The sequence below is a fragment of the Excalfactoria chinensis genome, chromosome 15 (genome assembly GCF_039878825.1).
Source record: "Excalfactoria chinensis isolate bCotChi1 chromosome 15, bCotChi1.hap2, whole genome shotgun sequence".
NCBI classification, from domain to species: domain Eukaryota; kingdom Metazoa; phylum Chordata; class Aves; order Galliformes; family Phasianidae; genus Excalfactoria; species Excalfactoria chinensis.
The window spans coordinates 8,978,806-8,998,728 of record NC_092839.1 but is presented as its reverse complement, the minus strand read 5'-3'; the positions used below and the strand labels follow the sequence as shown (position 1 = coordinate 8,998,728).

Sequence of the window (19,923 nt, the reverse complement as noted above, 5' to 3'; positions counted from 1 at the left end):
GCAGGCGCCCTGTACGCTGCGCGCCGCGCAGGCCCCTCCCCCGCCCGCCCGTGGTCAGCGTCGCCGGTCCCGCTGCTGCGGAGCGCCGGGTGCGCCGTGCACACAGCCGCCGGGCCGGGCCGCGTTGTGTCGCGGTGTGTCCTGCCGTGTCCTGCCCCGCCCGGGGCTGCGCGCCCCCCCGCTGCACCACCGACCCACCGACCGCGGGGCGCAGGTGAGCGCCGGGCCGACCCGATTCGGGCCTGGCTGCGCGGTGCTGGGCCCGACCCGCGGGGGAGGGGGGGCGGGCTGAGGCGGAGAGCGCCGGGCTGAGGGAACGGTGCGGGGCTGAGGAGGCCCAGATGGAGGCTGTGGGCATGGGGAGGTGGGGCCTGAAGGGCCGCTGTGGGGCCGAGGAGGATGAGACCTCAATAGCGGTTGTGGGGCTGGGGGCGGACGGGGCCTGAGGGGGCAGTGCGAGGCGGTGGGTGGGATGCGGGGATGGAAAGGACCCCGGGGCCTCACTGTGGGGCTGAGGAGGACCGGAGGCCTACATAGACAGTATGGGGATGGGGCCTGAGGGGACTGATGGAACAGGGCCCGCTGTGGGAAGTGGGCTCGCCCTGGAGCTGCAGCAGGCGGCACCGGGGCCCGGTGGGATGTTCCCTGTGCCGGCGTCTCCCCATTGCTCAGTGACGGGCCGGGGGTGCCCTGGGGGGACAGCGATCCGCTGTGTTTAGTGAAGCATCCCTTCATTATGCTGGGCTGGAGAAAAATCATAGTAATAATAAGAGTTAGAGGCGTTGTGGCTCCTTCCATGGGAACCTCCTGCTCGGGGTGGTGCTGGAAATCCCGCCCTCCCGCTGCCCACACACGCATTGCTTTGCTGGGGAAGCAGCAGCGTTGGGGTGTGGGGCTGCAGAGCCCCCTATAGAACACAGCCGAGGGCCTGGGGAGGTGAATCCTAAACGCAGAGTGTTTGTGTTACGTGTGAGCGGTGATTCACCATGACTGGCGTTCAATAGGGGGGGGGGGGATCTCTGTGCTCTGTGCTTTCCCTTCCTTACGTCGTTCAGTGTGGTTTTTTTACACGTTAATTTGTGACCGCTCGGATGACGATGCTCTTAACGAGTGACGTATGGCCAGAAAGCCTTTCCAGTCAGAAACCTGCAGACACAGCATAAATTGCCTTTATTTGTGCCGTATGGAATTAAGGATTCCGGTCAGGAGGCCGTGGGGATGCACCGTATAACCAGGAGCAGCAGAGGGATGAGGCAGCGCTCTGCCTTTGTGCTCATCCCTTATTGATACCTCTCTGCTGGGTGACACGGTGCTGCTGACTGCATGGCCGGGTGCAGCACGATGCCGTGGAGCTTCTTGCTTTGGAACGAGGTGAGGGCCAGCCTTGACCAGCAAAGCAGGCAGTGCTATCTCTGGGTTTGCTTTTATGGAGGTGTTAATGTGGGAGATGCTGCTGGGTGTGCTGAATAGCCGCTCTCATGCTGTACAGCTGTAAGAAGGCCATGCCCAAATACATGCAGTTGCACTGGTGTGCAGTAATCCTCCTGGCTGGGGGTTGATGTCCTCGTGTGGGCCATGTTGGCCATGTATGTGTCTATGGGAGCATCACACCGACCGCAACTCCAACACAGGGATTGGAAGCTTAAATGGCAGCTGTTGGCTGGGCCTTGCTGTTGGAGTTTGGAAGGAAACAGGTGAGGTCCAGCCTGAGGGCTGTGAGGAATAGGTGCCAAATGGAATGGCACCAATGAATTGCTTCTCATTGTGCACCGGGAGGGAGAAAACGGAGGGGCTCACACAGGTTGGACTGGAAGGGAATTGATGAGTGCAAAATGGACTGAAGAGCAGTTTTCCAAAGGACTTTGGGGCAATTTCTGGTGGTGCTGGCTTGCAGGGTCTGCTCTGGGATAGCTCGGTGTTGGGAGGTGAGGCGTGCTGCAAACAAAAGGGAGTTTGTTTCCTTCCCTCCCTCCTTTATTTCATCCATAGCGTTTCAGTGGAAGCGGAGATGCTGCAGCGCCGTCTCTTTGCTCCCAAATTGTTGCTGTGTTGCACTGAAGAACTGCAGGCTGTAGGTCCAGAGCAGCAGTAAAACCCCAGCCAGGCCCAGAGCTCACTGATATCTAAGGGCACAAAAAGCAGACCCCAGCACGGCTCTGTTTGTTTTCCCCCTTTTGAGCCTTTAAATTTTCGGCTGTATTTCCAATGAAAATACTCTTTTCCTTCCATCTGTCCTTGCTCCTCTTACAGGACTTTCTGTTACTGCGATGGCAATAGTATCTCAGCAATTGTACTTATGCTCGGAAATATTTTGTGGTCCCATTTAGTTTCTGTGCCATCAGCTCAGTGCGTGGCATGGAGCACAAGGCTCGGCTGCTCCGGGTTCACTCCCTGTTTGCTCCTCCTGAGCTGTAGGGCTGCTTTCCTTTCAACACTGACCTGCCTGTGACAGGGGAGGCTGCAGCACCTTATTGGTCTGAGTGGTGGAAGAGAACCAGGTGACAAACTGCATCTCCTCTTTAGAACATTGATCTTGTGATCCCAGGGGCTCGGTGTGACAAATGGCTTCTTTTAGAGGACCCCAAAGTTTCTGCAGGGAAAAGATGCACTCAGTTTGACAGTGACTGTTCTGGGCGCTGAGCGGCATGAAGGCACGTTGTACAGAAATGCTCAGCTCCCCCCTCAGTCTTCTTTCTTTCCTGCCAAAGTTCCTGATTTCCTTTTGCACTGAGTTCATTCCTGCAGCACTTACTAAAATTGCTCTGCCACAGCGTTGGTTAACTTACAGCCGGGATCAGCAGAGGTGCATGGCTACAGCTACCCAGGCATACAGCGTGGGCTGTGGGATGGATGCAGCCCCATGTCTGCTCCTGGCCCTGCAATGGGGTGGCAGCTGCACGGAGCCCCTTGGATGATGGCACCCTGTGTCTCCTCTAGCTGTGCTGTAGGTACAACCCTTCTGCCCCATTTCCTGCCCTTTATCTTAAAACCACTCTTCTTCCTGTGACTTGTGCTGTTGGCATCTTCTGCACAAAGCCTCTGGCTGTTAAGAATTATCGTCCAGTGATGATTTCCACTCTTCCTTCCTTGCTGATACGAGGCTGGGTGTACAAACTGCTATTTAATGGTAACCCTGTAAGGATGGGGACAACTTCACCTCTGCACTGTGAGGACAGCACTGCTTGAACAGCACCGTGGAGCTGAAACATCAGCTACAGAAAGCAGGCAGGTTCCTGGCTTTGCTCTCAGCTCTTGCTTCAGGTGGGAAAAAAGAGTTTATCAAATGCATGTATGTTTAGGTGCTGTGTTTGTAATCCCAGTTGCACCACTGGAAGAACTCTATGTAGGAGGAGCATTTCCTTGCATGCTGGGAAAGGAGTGGCGTCGTGTTTCCCAGCCATAGCAATACATACAAGTTTGGGTTGTGTAGTGGGCGATTCAGGTCTCATAACAAAAATCTTCCCTTAACCTCTTTTACAGTGATAGAATCACCGTCTGCCTTAGGTTGGATGGGACCTTAACATCTTCATGTCCAACTCTGAGAGGATGGCGCACCCACGGTGCTTTATTTTAACCTTTGTTTCATTGGTCTAATAAGGAGGACTGTGCTTTCCGCTCGTCACAGGGGGAAATGAACACATCCATTTCTTTGAGAAGTGAAATGGGGAAACGGCGGCATCTCCTCCCCCTGCACCAGCAGAAATGGGGAAGTGCAGCTGGGCAGCTGGCAGGTGGAGGGCTTTGCAGAGGTGCTTGGCTAAAGCCTTTGGGATGGAAGTGATCACAACTGGGGCGCAGGTGGGACTGGCATTCCCTTCCTTGTGCTGGGAAGACCCCATCAGATGTGTGAGGTAAAGGTGCATAGGGCAGAAAAATAAGCTGCTTTCTTTCTATCTAGATTGGGAAGGGAGATGGTGTTGGTTTCTGATAACAAGTTACCCTGCAAAGGAGGTAAAAATGGGATCCAACTTCAGAGGGTGCTTCCATTGCGTCCTGGTGCTGTGCAGAGGCACTGCAGCTGCTCTTGTGAGTTCCGTGGCTGGGGGTGGTTGGATCTGGGAGCTCAGCTGTATGCGTTCTGTTGTTTGCTTCTGCTTTGTTTGTGTTTCTATTTGTCGTTTTTTAATAGGAAGGTTGGTATGTTTGGTTGGAGCGGTTGTGGAATAACGTTGGTCCCTGCTCCTGCCGTGCTCACCTGTTCCCATGGGGCCTCTCCATCTGCCCCCACGAATGACAGCAGCAGAATCATCGGATCATTGCAGTCACAATCATTAAGGCTGGAAAGGACCACGGAGATCAGCTGCTGCTGCTTATAAGAATTCAGTGCCCAGCAGCGAGCGGTGCTTTCTCCTGTTGGATCCAATGCACTCCCATGCAATGAGAAGTCGGTGATTCAAGCACTGCAGAGGTTTTTTTAATAGAGAAGCCAGGGTAATAAGGAGGTGGGCAGGCAGAACTGCTGTGTTCCCTTAGACTTTAATGCAGCTGAGTAAGCAGATGCAGTTGTGTTCTTTTTTATGGCCATGTGTGGATTGCAACATTTGCACTCTGCCATATAGACTATTGTAGTGCCATCAACAACGGTGTCGATTTGCTAAAGGTGATGAACCCAACGTAGGGAAGGCAGAAAGAATCACGTTTGTAAGGAGTAATTACTGTAGGTGAGGATGGGGGTCGGAAGATGGGAACCTGGTGCTTTGGTGTTTCGGTTGTGGTGTGGAAACCATCCTGGAGGAGCTTTGAAGCTCACTCTTGTGTAAGTACAAGGTCACAGGTTTTTGTAACAGGTTGGCCATCAGACTTGCATGGCTGAATTTTAATCTGCTAAGCTAATTAGGGGAACAAGGCCGGTATCACTGCCCTTAAGTTTGTTACAAGTTTCAGTGTAACCCCTGGGTTGTTAATGGTGGATGCTACCTCTGCTCAGGATTGGAGGCAGTGGGGAGGCCTTGCTACTAGAAGGGACCATCTGCAGCTTGCTGTAGTGAGCAGCTTTTGATGTCAGGTCTTTAATCACCTGTAAGTGTGATGCAACACGTGTCCATCAGGTGTGGGGCTGGGGGCTGGCAGTTCTGTTCTATGATTGTTGGGTAATAGTGCTGAGAGAGCCGGGGTAGATGCAGGCAGGTGTTCAGGCCTGAGAGATGGCTCCTTTCTATCAGAAGAGGCTGGGGGAGGATGGGGTGCCGAGTGCTTTGCAGTCCGTGTGGGGAAATGTAATAAAAAGAAGATAAACCGGATTCAAATTTATGGGCCGAATGAGGTTAGAAGAGCTGGTTTTGGTACAAATGAGACTGTTGGAAGAACAGGCAACTTTCCTGAGTGTGTCCCTTCATTTGTGGTATAAACCTTCTTGCTGTGGCTTCAATCCAGTCTGTGTTCAGGTGGCCTTCCCGTCTGCTAGCTGATAGTCAGCCTTCTTTCATCTTTTCTTCACACTGAAGAAGCAGAGAATAAACAAGGATTGATGATGCAAATGAATGGATCATTTCTTCTCTTACCTGCACGTGTCCTGCAGCAATCAGTTCAGCTTTGCCTGGACCACTGGAAGGACTGATCTGTGCTTTGTGCTGCTGGATCCTCTCGAGTTCCCTTCCTTGGATGCTGAAGTGAGACTTGGTTCTTTGGCTGCAGCTTGCAGTCCCTTGCATCAGCTAAGCTCCTTTAGCAGTCTCTCTCTAACAACATTACAGATTACTAAGACTTAAAAAACACACTTCTCTTGTTTTAAGTACAGCTATTTCACCAATGCCTAAGATGCAGAAGGCTGGAGTCCTCGAGCAGATAGCAGTTGTTATGGTTTCTGTGCTCAGAGCTGTCTGTGTGCTGCTGCCTCATTTAGCTGTGTGTTTGTTTTCTGTGCAGTAGGTTTAGGGATGGAGGTTGAAGCTACAGATAGAAGCGCTGGGTCTGCACTTCGAAGTATTTGTACCTTCATCTGACAGCTGATCGCGTCTGGATATGTTACACCATGGAGACTGACTGCAATGCATTTTGGACAATAGAAATAATCTTGACTTTATTCCGGACTTCTGTCCCAGGGCAATGTGTGAATACAAGCATCTTGGAAACCCAAAGACACAGAGCTCAGAATGTGCTCCCTGCTGCCAGCTGACCGTGCTGTGGGAAGGCGTGAGCGTACAACTGCAGCCATTAACCCGATGGCCTCAATATTGATCTGCTTTAAGTTGAAGTGATGGGATGACAGCGTTGCTACAAGACCTCAGTATGTCAGTGAAAAAGTGATTTCTTTTTGTTTTGTCTTTTCTAGGAGATCCTGTTCCAGGGGTGTGTGGAGGCAGCTACCACTTGGCTTAGAATAGGCAAACTAGGTACCAGGTGAGTGGTTTTGGATACCATATAGCTAAAAAAAGTCAGCTTATTTACGTGCAATGTAACACTGAGGAAACTAAGCTCAAAGCTGTAAAAGGGCCCAGTTTACCACTGATGTCTGTCAGATGTTAAGGCCAGTTTTCAGATCATCAATCAGGTTTAATCTAAATCTTTCTGTTGAGATGGCACTGATGACCCCAGTGTGGCTGTGCTGCCAGCAGGTGTGTTTCCTGTTCATGCTGACTGATGCAGGCTGTGCTGGTGCACAGATGGTTAAAAACTGCTGTTTAATCTGGGGGATTACCTTTCTTCAGAGCCTTCTGAGAGAAACCTCTTGAGGGAATCCTGCTTGCTTAGAACATACAGCAGATGGCTTGTTACTGCTGGATGCAGCCCTCCTTAAAAACACAGAGCAGCTTTTGGTGCTGTGAATGAGAACCACTTGTGAAAGCAGTGGGATAGGTAATATCCTGTTCCACGGAGTGCTCTAAACGTAAAGAGCTTGCAGCTTTGTTCCTAATTCTGTTCCATGTTTGAAGAGCCAAAGGTTACATTCATCGTAATAAGGCCGTTCTGTTCCTTTAAATAACAAGTTTCCCAGATGAATTCTAGTTAGCACCTTGTCCTCTGTTCTTCTGCCTGTGCCCTTTTCATTCTGGTATTGAAAATTCAAGCACCCCATTGCACCGAACCCCTGGTACCCTGAACTTTTCAGATTGAAGTGATTAAAAACTGTAGCAGTAGGAAATGTTATTCCTGTGTCCATCTTTATTCTTGACAGGCAGCCTGCAAGGCTGACAGACACAGCTGGACTGAGTTGAATTTGTTTTTACCAAACCCATTGGCCCAGTTTATCAGTGGAGGTTTGATTAATCAACACAGGGACTGTACCTGCGATCTGCAGCATCTGTGCACCCAGGGTGTGCTGGACTGATTGGGAAGGAAGCTCGTTAGGTCTGAATGAAGCAACAGACTTTGAGATAGCGCTGTGGTGATAGAGAAGCTTCCCTGGGCTGGATGCTGCTGGGTATGGCAGGAGCTGCCTGGGAGATAGTCCCAGGATGAGTGTGAGGAAGAGGAGGTGGTTCTGGCCATGGGTGGCAGAGGCTGTACAGGGCAGCTGTGATTAGGTAGATTACCAGCTCGACGTCAGGATCAGCAGTCTTTGACCTCAGTACTGGGACTGCTTAGGTAGAGGGGGCAGGGAGGCTGCTGGTGTGAAAAGCTGCTCCCAGAGGGCTATGCCTCTTGTGGGTGCCCTATTTCTTAATAAGTTTCCTCTTCTATGGATTGGATTCGGTAGCTTTATGCTGTATTTTTAAAAGAAAAAGACACATTTGCCTTCCAGATTTTGAATATATTTGAATGTTGCTGTTATCGTCGTTATTAATTTATAAGCTTTCTTATTAGGTAACATTTAATTAAACTTACTGGAGCTGTCAGTGACTTCTTGAAGGAAATCAGATGAGAGTTTACAAGTTCAGTAGGTGCCTTCCATTTAAAGAAACTGGATGCAGGTATCAGTCTTAAACTAATTTACAGCTGCTACACCTGGGCAGTCACTGGTAGGCTTGGAGATGTGCAGGGGAGGTGTGGTGCCTGTGTCTGTGCCTCTCAGTCACCCTGTACAAGAATGATGATGATACCTGTGTGTTGGCAGGAACAGAACTGGTGTTTTTTGAAGCGTATCGGAGCTTTGAGTGCATATAAAGAACTTAGTAGTGAAAAAGGCGACGTCTGAGGGTAGTTCTTGGAGGTAGCCTTTGGAAACCTGAAGTTATTAGCTTTATTATATAAGATAAAGGGTTAAATTAGAAAAGTCTGGTGCTTTAAATATCTTTTTCAAAGTCTGCATAATCTGGTGTGGGCTAACTGTAATGACATAATCCAAAAATAGCCAATAGTCTTCTCTTCAATGCTCATCCTTGCTGCAGTTCTGCAGCTAAAGAATGGCAAATGCTAAGCTGCTAAGGATGTTAGAGGACGTAACCGTGTCTGCCTGCGGCTCAGGGGACACCTCGAGAGTCTTGCATGTCTGATTGTCGAGCAGGAGGTTAAGTTCCAGCAGCAGCATTTATCTAACATATGTATTAAATGTTTGATTCACAACTTGACGTTATTACAGGGGAGATTGCCTCCTCCCAAAGCAGGCAGGTGTTTTCTCTCTCTCACTGTGGGATGCACTGGCCTAGTTCTGTTGGATTTTGGCTAAAGGATTTTACTGTGCCTGGTTTCAGGGATAAGATGGGGTTTTGGAGATGGTTGTTTTTAGTTTTAGTGTCCGGAATGCATGCAGTGGAGAATACAAATAAAAGCCCTGGTTAAGGAGGTGGAACTTTGTGCTCACCTCTGTGCACATGTGGTGCAGAAGGCAGCCTCCATCTAACAGTAGCCTGTCTATTGTTCAGTTATTCACGTAGGTGTTATTGGGAGTAAATAACATTAAGACTAGGAAAGAAAATGAAATAGCAATAGGGGTGTTTGTGAGTCTTACAGCTGTAGCTCAGCTGTTGATTTAGAGTTTGTTTCTTAGAGAGTGGAGCTGGATACATACAACAGTGACTGTGGGCTGTGCTCTATGCTGAAAACTGTTGGTTTTGCTGAGAATTCACTAATTTTTTGGCAACCTTTAAACTTCCATGTATGTTATAAGAGCCTCTTCAAAGCCCGTTGAGACCTAAAACATGAATTTTTCACACATTTCTTACTCTGAAGCCTCCAGTTTCAAGGCTGATCTCTTTAAGGTCTGTGCTCTTTCTGGTTTAAGCATTTCTTGATCTCATCTTTTTTCTTTCTTTTTGGGACAGGGACACTTCTCTGTTCAGGTTAGTCCAAGATGGCAGACCAGAGGCAACGCTCGCTGTCTACCTCTGGAGAGTCGTTATACCACGTACTGGGACTGGACAAGAATGCGACTTCTGATGATATTAAAAAGTCATACAGGTAAAGCTTCATCTGCCACCCATTAAAACAGATATTAAGTGTTCAAAAGATGAGGTGTTTACATAGAGTCTCCAGTTGGTTTATTTGAAATCTGCGCGAGAAAAACATGAGAAAACAGAGGGAAAAACAACATATGGATCGTTTTTACATAAGTTGCATGGAGCCACTGTCACTGACAACATTTGTGTGTCAGAGCTGCTAAATCCCTACGTTTTATCTGCCACGAGTGAAACTCTCCATGGCACAGTATCATTCCAAAAGTTCTCTAGGTAAAATTGAACAAGGTTGTAGGAGTGCCACCAGTGTTGAAGTCCTTCCTTTGTGGCGTGTAGCTCTGTGTCTGGTTTACAGACCACAGGTGGGCAGTCCTGCCCTTCTGTCCATCATTTCCAATTCTGGCACAGTGGGTTAAAGATGTAAATAAGAGTGAAAACTGAGTATCAGCAGGGATTTCTCTTCTAAAACCACATTTGAAATGTCTTATTCTCCTTGGAGTTGTTTTTAAAAGAAGACTTTTCCTAACCCTTTTTTCTTAAGCACACAGAATGGTTTCACATTGACTAAAGAAACAACAAAGAGTTGTGTTCCCATCCTCTTCCTTCCCACATTCCCTCCAAACCTGCTTACCTGCAATCTTTTCTTTGCTGTAATAGTGAGCTGCGGTCGTGTTGGGACTAGCTGGGAAGTGGCAGTGTGTTTAACATCACACTAGGTGTCAGCAGTCTTCTTCACTTCAGGTTACTCCTTTCAGAAGTTCTGTTTTAATCTTCAGTGTTTACTGAAACTTCTCCCTCTCAAAGCCACTTTTTCATACCACTCGCAATTACTGAGTGAAACATAGGAGTGAATTGCTCCAGGATTAGCTGTATCTTTCCCAAGTCCTCCAACTGCACGTTTGGGGCAATCACTGTCTAGCACAAGGGACTGAAAAATGTTTTTACTTCATAGGAGGAAAACCTAGAAGACTTTCTCCTTTGGAAGAATGGCACAGCAGGATTCAAGGGGGAAACGTAGCTGCCTCATTCATACCTGGAACTTCATTTAATCTTGTTGCTTCTTCTGCTCTTTTAGTGGCCACTTCTTCTTTTTGTTCCATTTGATTTGGAATGTCCTTTGCTGACCTGTGTGATGTGGGATCATATAGAAAATGTGATGTTAAAAATATTGCTGTCACAACCTGATAGTAGATAAGGCCTCTTTAAGTTGACGTACCCTCCCTCTAATTATGAAAACTGTGGTTATTTCAGTCTTCTCTGAGCTGGTGGCTCTCTTGGCAACCCTAAATAATGTCATCTTCCCAAGCAATGTAATTTACAGCTTACAAATGTTTCAAGTGCACGCTCCCTTTACTGTTTGAATGCTGTGGTGTGTATGTTCGTGTGTGCACCCAAACCTATGCTTGCACAAATCCTTTGTGTACATTTATCTGAATACTTCCCTCCTGAGGAGCTGTGGTGTGTAAATGTCTGCAAGCTCTGTGTGCTTGTCAGGCGTGGGGCTCTCATGGTACATCCCTGCAGGTCAACTACCATTTTTGGTGGTGCAGAACTATTAGAACTATTATTCTGAATCATTTTTTCTCCTTCGGAGCACAAATGACTCAACCTGCAGTCGTTCAGGCAGGAGATGCTTGGCCAGTACTGATTTCTTTTATTGCTTTTGGGCTGCGTCTGAATTTGCAGATTTATCAGTGCTTAATCTGAGTTTTTGTGCTGTGTTCAGTGATCTCTGGGGACTGCGAACTGCTGTTGAAAGTAGTTGAAAGAGATCTAGAATGATATGGGGAGGTACGTTGTGATTTCCTGAAGCTGGTTCTATTCTAGCAAGCCCTGCACTGAAGTGCCTCATACCTGCACGGGAACTGGTGAATTAACCACAAGTGGTTCTGTTCTATTTTTGTGTTCAGACACTGTAGATGAGTTGTTGTAGCTTGCCTGTATTTGTTCTTTGATGCTGAATCTGAGACTTGTGGTGCGTTTCTTTTCTGTCAGCTTGGCCTTTGCTTTATCAGGAGCAAAACTTGCTGGTGGAAGTTGCTGGAGCTGGGGGGTGAAGTGCCTTCTTCTTGTCTTCAGTATCCTAGGTTTTCCATTATATTTCCAAGGGTCCGATCCAACGCTCTGAAATCAATCCTGTGAGTTAAGCTAGATAGTGCTGTAGCGTTTTGGAATCAACAGGGGAGTGAATCAGACATGAAGGAAATTGTACTTATGGAGATATTCTCAACTGGCACTTGGGAGGTTCCCTTCACTGACAGGCAGCAGAGCTGGGAAAAAACCCAACAAAACCAAAAAAAAAGCCAGGAGGAGCCCAAACCCCGGCATCTAAACTAGGATCTCTTTTTGCTTTTGGCAGGAAACTTGCACTGAAATACCATCCTGATAAAAACCCCGATAATCCAGAAGCGGCAGAAAAATTTAAAGAGATCAATAACGCACACGCAATATTGACCGATGCGACGAAGCGAAACATTTATGATAAATATGGTTCCCTGGGGCTGTATGTAGCGGAGCAGTTTGGAGAAGAAAATGTGAACACATACTTCGTGCTATCTAGCTGGTGGGCAAAGGTAAATTGAAGCACAAAGAGAAACGGTTCTGGATTGGCATTTAAAATGCGTCAAGTACTCTGTTTGAAAACCGTATTTGTTTTCACTTCTGGAATTTGCTTTCTGTCCTCTGCAGGCCTTGTTCGTGTTCTGTGGGCTCATCACAGGCTGCTACTGCTGCTGCTGTCTGTGTTGCTGCTGTAATTGCTGCTGTGGGAAGTGTAAACCTAAACCTCCTGAAGGCGAGGAGCAGGAATACTATGTCTCTCCAGAGGACTTGGAGGCACAGTTGCAGTCAGATGAAAGGGGTAAGTAATGCATCTGTGAGGTCTGTGGGACTATAGAACCTCTAGTATTCAGAGTGTGTCAGCCTCTGGCCGAGGGCTCTGTGTGCTGTGAGGAGCCACGTCTGCTTTGTAGAGAGATCAGCACAGGTCCCTGCAGGGGAAGAACTGTAGTATAAGAGTTTAAGCAGTTGTGTGGGTAACAACGGCACCAGAAAGAAGTACAGTTGCTGAAAACTCCTGGTGGGTCTTCACTGAACGTGGTGAGGTCAGCTTCAGAGAAATGGGTGAGTGCTGTGGTTTGAAACAGCAGCAGATAAACACCGTGCAGCCATTTGCTCGCTCCCGCCGCAGCAGATTGAGGGTGGGGGGGGGTGGGAGTTGGAGAGCACAAGGTTGAGATAAGGACGGGTTAATAAGAAAGAAAGAAAAAGGGGAGGAAAAGAAAAGAAACAATAAAGACAATGGAAATACGCAGAGCGAGTGATGCACGGTGCGGTTGCTCGCCCCCTGACAGTGGTGTTATCAAAGCATTGCAGAGAGGCACCTTATGCTTACCAAAGCTCACAGTACTGCTTTTTTCTTCCCCCCTCTGCCTTGGCATACTAAACCTTTTGTGTTTGCTTTTCAGAGGCCTCAGACGCACCTATTGTGATACAGCCAGCATCAGCCACAGAGACAACCCAGCTCACAGCTGACTCTCACCCTAGCTACCACACTGATGGATTTAATTAAGTTAAGGAAACACTGTAATTAGAACGGATTAAACAATATATATACATGGCCAACTCAACACTAGAATCATGAACATTAGAAGTAGAGAATGGGGAGGGGGAGAAATTCTGCCACAGTAAGAAGGCAGCTTTCCAACCTGCTGAAAGTATTTTGTAATCCCTTCAGCCTTTTGTCACCTTTCAGTGTCGTATCTTGATGATACGTGAAGTGCTGTAGCATGCAGTATGTAAAGCAGTTTAGCTACGGTCTTACGTTTCCTTTCTCTTCCTTTTTTTGTTTCTGTTTGTTTTATTTTTGGGGCTTTTTTTTTTTCTTTTTGGGATGTTTTCTTCGTTGTCGGTTTATTTTTTAATAGCATGTATGGAGTTACGTTAAATGTCTGTGGTGTAACGTATCGAGTTGTCACAGTACGTGTGATGGAGACGTTCTGCATTTTAAGCAGTGGTACTGGCCTCAAATGAGACTTAAAGTTTCACAGGAGCCACCATACTTCCATACAGCCAAGCTGTCAAAGACCCTTAAAGAAAGCTCATGGTTTTTATTTGGGTGCAACAAGCCAATTCTTTTATTCCTCCTTCTATTCCTGCGTTGCTACCTAAGCAAGTTTACAAAGCCAAGAACCAAAATTAAAAATGCCAGAGCTAAAATTCTCTTTTAATGCTGGTTTACGGCTTAAATAAATACACCTTGAAAAGCGAGAAGGGAGACTTTCCGGTCTTTGAACAATGAAGTCGATCAGCAGCTCTTTATGCACAAGGGTTATCTTCAGTGATGGTGTAACCACAAACTGTAGGGCGTCACAAGGCAGCTGTGAGTGGGTTCTCGTGGTGGTGACGGTGGGACTTTAACTTCAAGCACAATTCTGGTCTGGTTTGAGTTCAATCCTTTTCCTGAAATGCTAAAGACCAAATAGAGCAGCTTCTTTGAATGCATGAGAATCTTAAAGTGAAACTGGTTCATTGGTTTTCACTGAGCAAGTGAGTAAAATGCAGGCGGTAGGTGACAGCATCAATGTTAATCATTTTCCTTTTTTAATCGTTGTCTAATAATCCGAGATACTGCTAGACAAGTGGGGTGTTCTGTGTTGTTTTATAAGGTTACTGTAATATGTTAGCCCTTTGATTTTCTCATGAAGCATCTTTGTGGAGTACCGAAATGGCTTTTAAAGAACAAAAAACACTTTTTATGTTGATATTGTATGATTTGCACATTGTCTTACCTTTAGACTTGTTTACACCAGTGTTCTTCTTTCCCTCAGAACAACGGTGGGGAAACGATTGTAAAGTTTCCTGAGCTATTTTGAAGCCAAATAGTGTTTATGAGTACTGCTTTTGAAACGGCTGTTTGTTGGGATTTAACTGTTCAATAGGCATTTTAGCTGCTGAATTGCTGGCATATTTTGTTATTAATAACCTTGTTGTAAATGATACGGAGTTGGGATCTGGAACAGCAACTCGTAAGCTTACACATGGCATGTTTAGCAGTTAACTGCCTTCTCCTTCATTTGATCTTTATGGTTTTTTATCACAATGCTTCTCCTGTCCTTTGTACCTCCATCTCCCCTTCCCTGTTGGTCACCTGTCTCTATGGAGAGGCTATTTGCAGCCTTCCATCCCAGGTTTCATTTGAGGTCTTTTCATGCTGCTCTTTTACAAGATACAGGTGTTCCTTGGGAAGGGGACAAAGAGCACTGTCAGTCTGTAGGGAACAGCCAGAAAGTGACGGGGGGGGATCTCCTGCCAGAGAACCATTCTGAACATATTTTCACTCCATCTCTGCATGAGCTGCACGTGGCACTGCACACCAAGTCTGACACAAAGCCACACCGAGCGGGCTGGCCGGAGCAGAGCGTTATCACTGCAGTCTGGGTGCTGAGTTGGGACACGTGCACTGTGAGATGGGTGCTGCGGGTACCAACGTGATTATTGCCTGCCTGTGAGCCTGCTGCAGGTAGGGATGCTTTTGGTGCCTCGTCAGGTTCCAAAGATTCAAAACACCCCTAATTAACTGACTAGATTGAAGTAACACACTCCTTAAGTAATTCCTTGTTGTACCTTGTTGGTACTCCTTCCATCCTGAAATGCTGCAGATGACTGGAAGATGCTTCTAACTCAGAACCTTGGGTGGCCCTGAGGACAGCAGTGCATTATTTGGCTCAAGGTCCTTATTTAATTAAAGCTTTTTTTTGATCCCTTACAATGAAAAGCAGTTTTAAAGCTTGAATAGCATCAGGTTGGCTGTCCTTGTAGGTTTTGCCTGATGCCATGTCTCAATGTTGAGCTGCACAATGATCTGCAGGCTTCCTCCCTCAGAGCTGGCTGGCTAAAATTGCCCTTATGGGCTGCATGAGGTCCCTTCATGTTATTGGTAACAGAGCTGGTAGTGCTTTGTGGCCGTGTAAATGAGTGTGTTGGTGTGGTTGGCTCGGTGGAACCAGCAGAAGGAAGTTAACCCTGTGTGCTGCATGTAATGCTTGTCCATGCAGGTGTGTAGCACAAGGGCCAGCTGCGTGGGACTGCTGACGGCAGAGCTGAGGCGATTCCTTTCTCTGTGTTTTGCACTACTTGATAAGGGTGATGTGGAGGATAAGTGAGTGTGCTGGTTTAGTTCTCCAAGAGCTGCTGCATTCCTTTCAGCTGTTCTGTGGGTGGTGTGTGAATGGCACGTTAGTCCTGTCCTGTTAGTGCCAGCAGGCTGTGCTGGGTGCTCCAAGGGGAGCGGCGCAGGGGAATGAGGAGAAAACCCATTTTTAAGTCAATATCCAGATTTCTTTGATATGTTTGTCCAGGTTACTCTGAAACCTCTGAATCTAAAGTTATTAATGTACTTCTTCCTGAGTTGTTTAAGGAATAGGTGAATGCCCGCTTGGTTGTGTTGTCATCGATAAGGTGTTAAGAACATCCCGGGCTCTAAAAAAAGGCCAAATGTAATCCTAGTAAAGTTGTGCTGGAAATAATGGTTAACAAATGTGGTGCACTTTGGGGTGTGGGCTGCTGGAGCTGCCAGATGCAAAGCAGCAGAGCCTGGCGGGCACTGAGCCCTGCTCACTGCTCATACACAGGATGCTTCCTTCCAAAGCTCCACCTGAGCGCTGCCGCTCTCTGCTCAGCCTGTCGCCGGAATGAAAGCTTCAGCTTTGGTTCCTGTTGTTGTTGTTGGTTATAAAGGTCTCATCCCTGTTAGTTTATCGTTTGTTTTGTTTTATGAGATGCCTGAGACCTCCGTGTCAGCAGCCCAACCTCCTCCCGGTGCACGGAACCACTTGGCAGCACTTCTTGCACTGCACTGCAGCTCCTCACGGTGCACGATGGCCCCCAGCAGCACCTCTGTGTGGCTGCAGGGCCTGGGAGGAGAGAGGGAGCTGCTGCCCTGGCTGGGGATGCCCGGCTGCACTCTCACTTGAAGCAAACAAAGGGCATTAGATGCCACTTTCATTTCGTTAGTGACGTATGTAGGATGTTCTGAATTATTTATCTGTATATAAACCTAAACCTCAGTGGCGTCCGATCCGGTGTAGGTTTCTGCCGATTCCACGCAGCGATGTTTTCTAGCCACGTTCCCTTTTCAGTCTTATTTTTAAATCTCTAATATTTCTTTTGTTTTTTAAAACTGCTTTAGATATTAGTGCTCATCGCGGTGGGAACGTGTGATGCTCGTCGGGGCCGGGCTGCACACAGCCTGCACACAGCCTGCACCCACCTGCTGGGGATGGAGGTGTGAGCAGCTGTCCTGTCCTGCAGCAGCGCTGTGGGGTGGATGTGCTTCTCCCAGCCCTCTGTGTCAGAGCCTATAAGTGCTTACAGGGGCGTTGACAGGTGGGAGCCTGGCAGAAAATACATTCCTGTCCCATTTGGTTTCATTGCGTGGTGCAGAGGGGACCCCGGTGTGCTTTCTCAGGCCGTGTCTCAGAGCATTGCACTCCATCAGAGGCACTCTGTTCTCACATAGTTCGTGCCCATGGTCTCACTGGTGCCCTTCAGTGTTACTGACATGGCTGGGTCGTTTAGGACGGGTCGATGCTGCAGCTCTCCCCACTCAGTGCAACTGGATGTGATGTTGAACAGGAGGTTGAGGACTGGTGGCACTCGGCAGCCCCTGCCTCATGTTTTCCATTCCAAATGCTGTCCTTGGGTGTTAATCCTTGAATCAGAGCACTGCAATGTAACCCCAGTTCCACTGTGTGTAGTGTAAGGTTGGTGTAAGCTTAACTTGCTCCCTTGTTTGGTGCCGTTTCTCTGTACTGTAGTGGAGATCTCGTAGTGCACTGCTGCACCAACAGCTGCTTACAGTGCCCTGACAGGGGTGTAACTGATTGCACTCTCAGCTTCAGTGCTGGGGCCGAAATGCTCCTTGTGTTGCAGAAGGACGTGTTCTGTGCCACAGGGAGCTGCTGGGGGAAGCTGCCTGTCTTTGATGTTTGCACAAGCCAAATGCCATACATCTGGAAGAAAAACTTCTCTTTGAAAACAAGATGCCAATGTTAACGTGCGCCGTGGATTTCCTCGTTTAAAGGATAGGTGCTGGGAATTTCTGGTGGCTTTATATATCCGTGTGTGTAGAGGAAGCTCTCACATAAAGTGGCCATTCTTCTTTGAGTGCTGTTGTCTGCTCTGCTCCCTTTCCCCCACCACCAGCAATGTGGGTGTATTCTCATGGTCTGTAGCAGTTGCTTACCATGCTGTCTGTGCAATGAGAGCTTCCAAACAGGGCAACATCTATCAGAGCTCTGCCAACATCCCTCGGTCCCATCCTGCTTGACAGGAGCTGGACTTCACCATTCAGGCTTTGCTGTAGGGAAGGAGCTGAAACCCAAGGGTGAGACTGGAAGACCTTTGGCTTGTGCTGCTGTGTGGGTTGTTCTACAAGTGGTTGAGGTTCATCTCTGGAGGTAACTGTGCTGGGTTGTTTTCCTGTACCAGTTCTCAGCACGTTGTACTCTATGAAGTGGGAGTCAGCTCACAGACCTGTGCTGTTGGTTTGGGATTGCAGCACCGTGTGTGTATGTATGTATGTATATATGCACATATGTACATGTTTATCCAACAGGCGTGCACTCAGTCCTCGCTGCTGTTTTTCTGTGGTGGTTAATACATGACATTTGGCTCCGAGTCCTTCTCACAGACAGACAAGTTTTGTGTGTCCGGAGCTGTGATTCCTCCTTTCAACTGCAGGGAATGCCAGATGGGATCTGTGACTGGTGGAGCTGGATGGCTCCTGTTGTATAAAGAAATAGGTGGTGTAAACGGGAGAGCTGTCTGCTTGGAAAGGGACAAGCAGCCTTCGACCCTTCCCTCCTTGTTGGGGTGAGTGGAGATGTGAACGGTGTGTTGGCACAGTGTGGTCCCGTGGGCTCAGCCTGTAGTGCTCACAGCTTGGGTTTGTAGGACTTGGAGCTGGTGCACACCATAGAGCTGAAGTGAGGCAGTGGTCTGTGCTGGGTGTGGGGGGATGGGGGGCATGTGGGGCTGCTTGTGGGGTGGGGGGAACCCGTGGCTGAAAGCAAAGGAGAAAAGACTGTAAAAAACCAAACAACCAAACAAAAAACCTTCACCCCCCCCCCTCCAATCAAAGTATAAATGCATCCGAGAAGCAATTATAATATAGACATATATATATTTTGTTATGTCACTAAAGGACCATACTTTGAATTGTATGTAAGTAGATGTGGCTGTCAGAACTTTGTGGATTGTAACACTGGATACTACTGAGCTCCTGTACATACCTGCAGTTACAGCAGAAGGAATTATTTTATGTTTTAGCATGGTAATTTGTGTATCGTATGTCCAGATATAAACTCAAATAAAGATTGCTAAGTTATCTTGAAACCACTGTTGTAAAATAAATGTTTTCAATGCAGAAAACACCTATGGGCTTTTTCTTTCTGGATCTGTTTGGGGTCGGGGATTTGCTGGGTTTATGGTGTGGACACAGCATGGGAAGAGGGGCTGCTGTGTAGGTGTGACCATAGGGTTGCATGGGACTCAGCCTTCTACCTGTGCTGGATGCAGAGTGCTGTTGGTGTGATGCAGGTGAGGGCTCCTGCACACACACACACACACACACACACACACACCTTGTTTGCAACCACAGCTGCCTTTTGTTTAACGTGTTTGTTGTTTGCTTGGTTTTTAACCATCAACAGCCACATTTTGGAGGATCAGCGTGGCTGACGACAGCTCTGCCCCTGGACAATGTGCTGAGTGGGAGAGGGATCCCACAGAGCATCCTGCCCATCCTGCCCTCCAGCCCCATTGAAGTGAACCTGTGCAGCTTCTGGGAGAAGGCAGCTGTTGGTGAGTGCTGGGGCTGTTTGGGGGGGGGAGCAGAGGCTCTGCAGCTCAGCAGGGTGGGATTGCATTTAAAATGACATTTGCTATCTGGTTCTGTTGGGTTGACTGTTTTCCCCTTTGTAACCCGGCCTCTTTGCTCATCGCTTTGCGGTGGGTGTTTCAGCTGTGTGTGATGCTCAGAGCTCCGTGCCCCTCCTGCAGGGCAGGCTCCCACCCCGGCCCACCGCTCCCATGGGCTCGTGGTGTGCAGTGGGCACAGCAGCACTCCCAGCTGCATGCAGCCCAGGTTTGGCTGCTTTGCAGTAGGGGCAGGTTGAGCTGTGATGTGAACGTTCCTCACTGCTGCACATTGCAGCATTGCTCGTCACCTCAGCTTTTCATTTCTTCCCTCATCCCCAAAGCTCTGTTTCCTCGCTGTCCCCCCCCCAAGGTCCCATCTGGCCCTGCACAGATCCCCACCTTGCTGTGTGGGGTTTCAGGTGCTCAGCCCCATTCTGACCCACCCCAAACCCCAGCTCATCCCCCCCCCCACCCACATGTGTGACCCCAAACGGCGCAGATTGCTTTGAGATCAGCAAGGGTTCATTGCTGGGGCCTCACTGTTGCCTGCAGCCCTTTCAGCAGCTGGAGCTGTGTCTGTGTGCCCACACCTCAGTGCCTCCTGTCCTATGGATGCCCACTGCAGCCCCCCCCCCCCAAGCCCCATAAGCCCTTTTCCCCAGCACCACCCAGTGGGGACATTTCCACTTTTCTGGGTGAAATTAGCCAGCTCTGCTGCTGGAGCTGCTCA

The 19,923-nt window shown here is 48.3% G+C and overlaps 1 protein-coding gene across 1 annotated transcript; it reads left to right on the top strand.

Annotated features, from left to right (window-relative positions):
- Window positions 1–75: 75 nt before the first annotated feature.
- DNAJC5 (DnaJ heat shock protein family (Hsp40) member C5) lies at window positions 76–18,700 on the top strand. Its single transcript, XM_072349891.1, has 6 exons — window positions 76–214; window positions 6,272–6,339; window positions 9,141–9,276; window positions 11,632–11,845; window positions 11,961–12,132; window positions 12,740–18,700. Exons 3-6 carry the CDS (start codon window positions 9,170–9,172, stop codon window positions 12,841–12,843), a joined length of 597 nt encoding a protein of 198 aa, XP_072205992.1. The 5' UTR covers window positions 76–214; window positions 6,272–6,339; window positions 9,141–9,169; the 3' UTR covers window positions 12,844–18,700.
- Window positions 18,701–19,923: the final 1,223 nt, after the last annotated feature.

Coding starts and splice junctions, on each gene's coding strand:
- DNAJC5 (XM_072349891.1), top strand. CDS start 9,170: ATGGCAGACCAGAGGCAACGCTCGCTGTCTACCTCTGGAGAGTCGTTA. Junction 11,846..11,960: donor TATCTAGCTGGTGGGCAAAG/GTAAATTGAAGC, acceptor TGTCCTCTGCAG/GCCTTGTTCGTGTTCTGTGG. Junction 12,133..12,739: donor GTTGCAGTCAGATGAAAGGG/GTAAGTAATGCA, acceptor TTTGCTTTTCAG/AGGCCTCAGACGCACCTATT.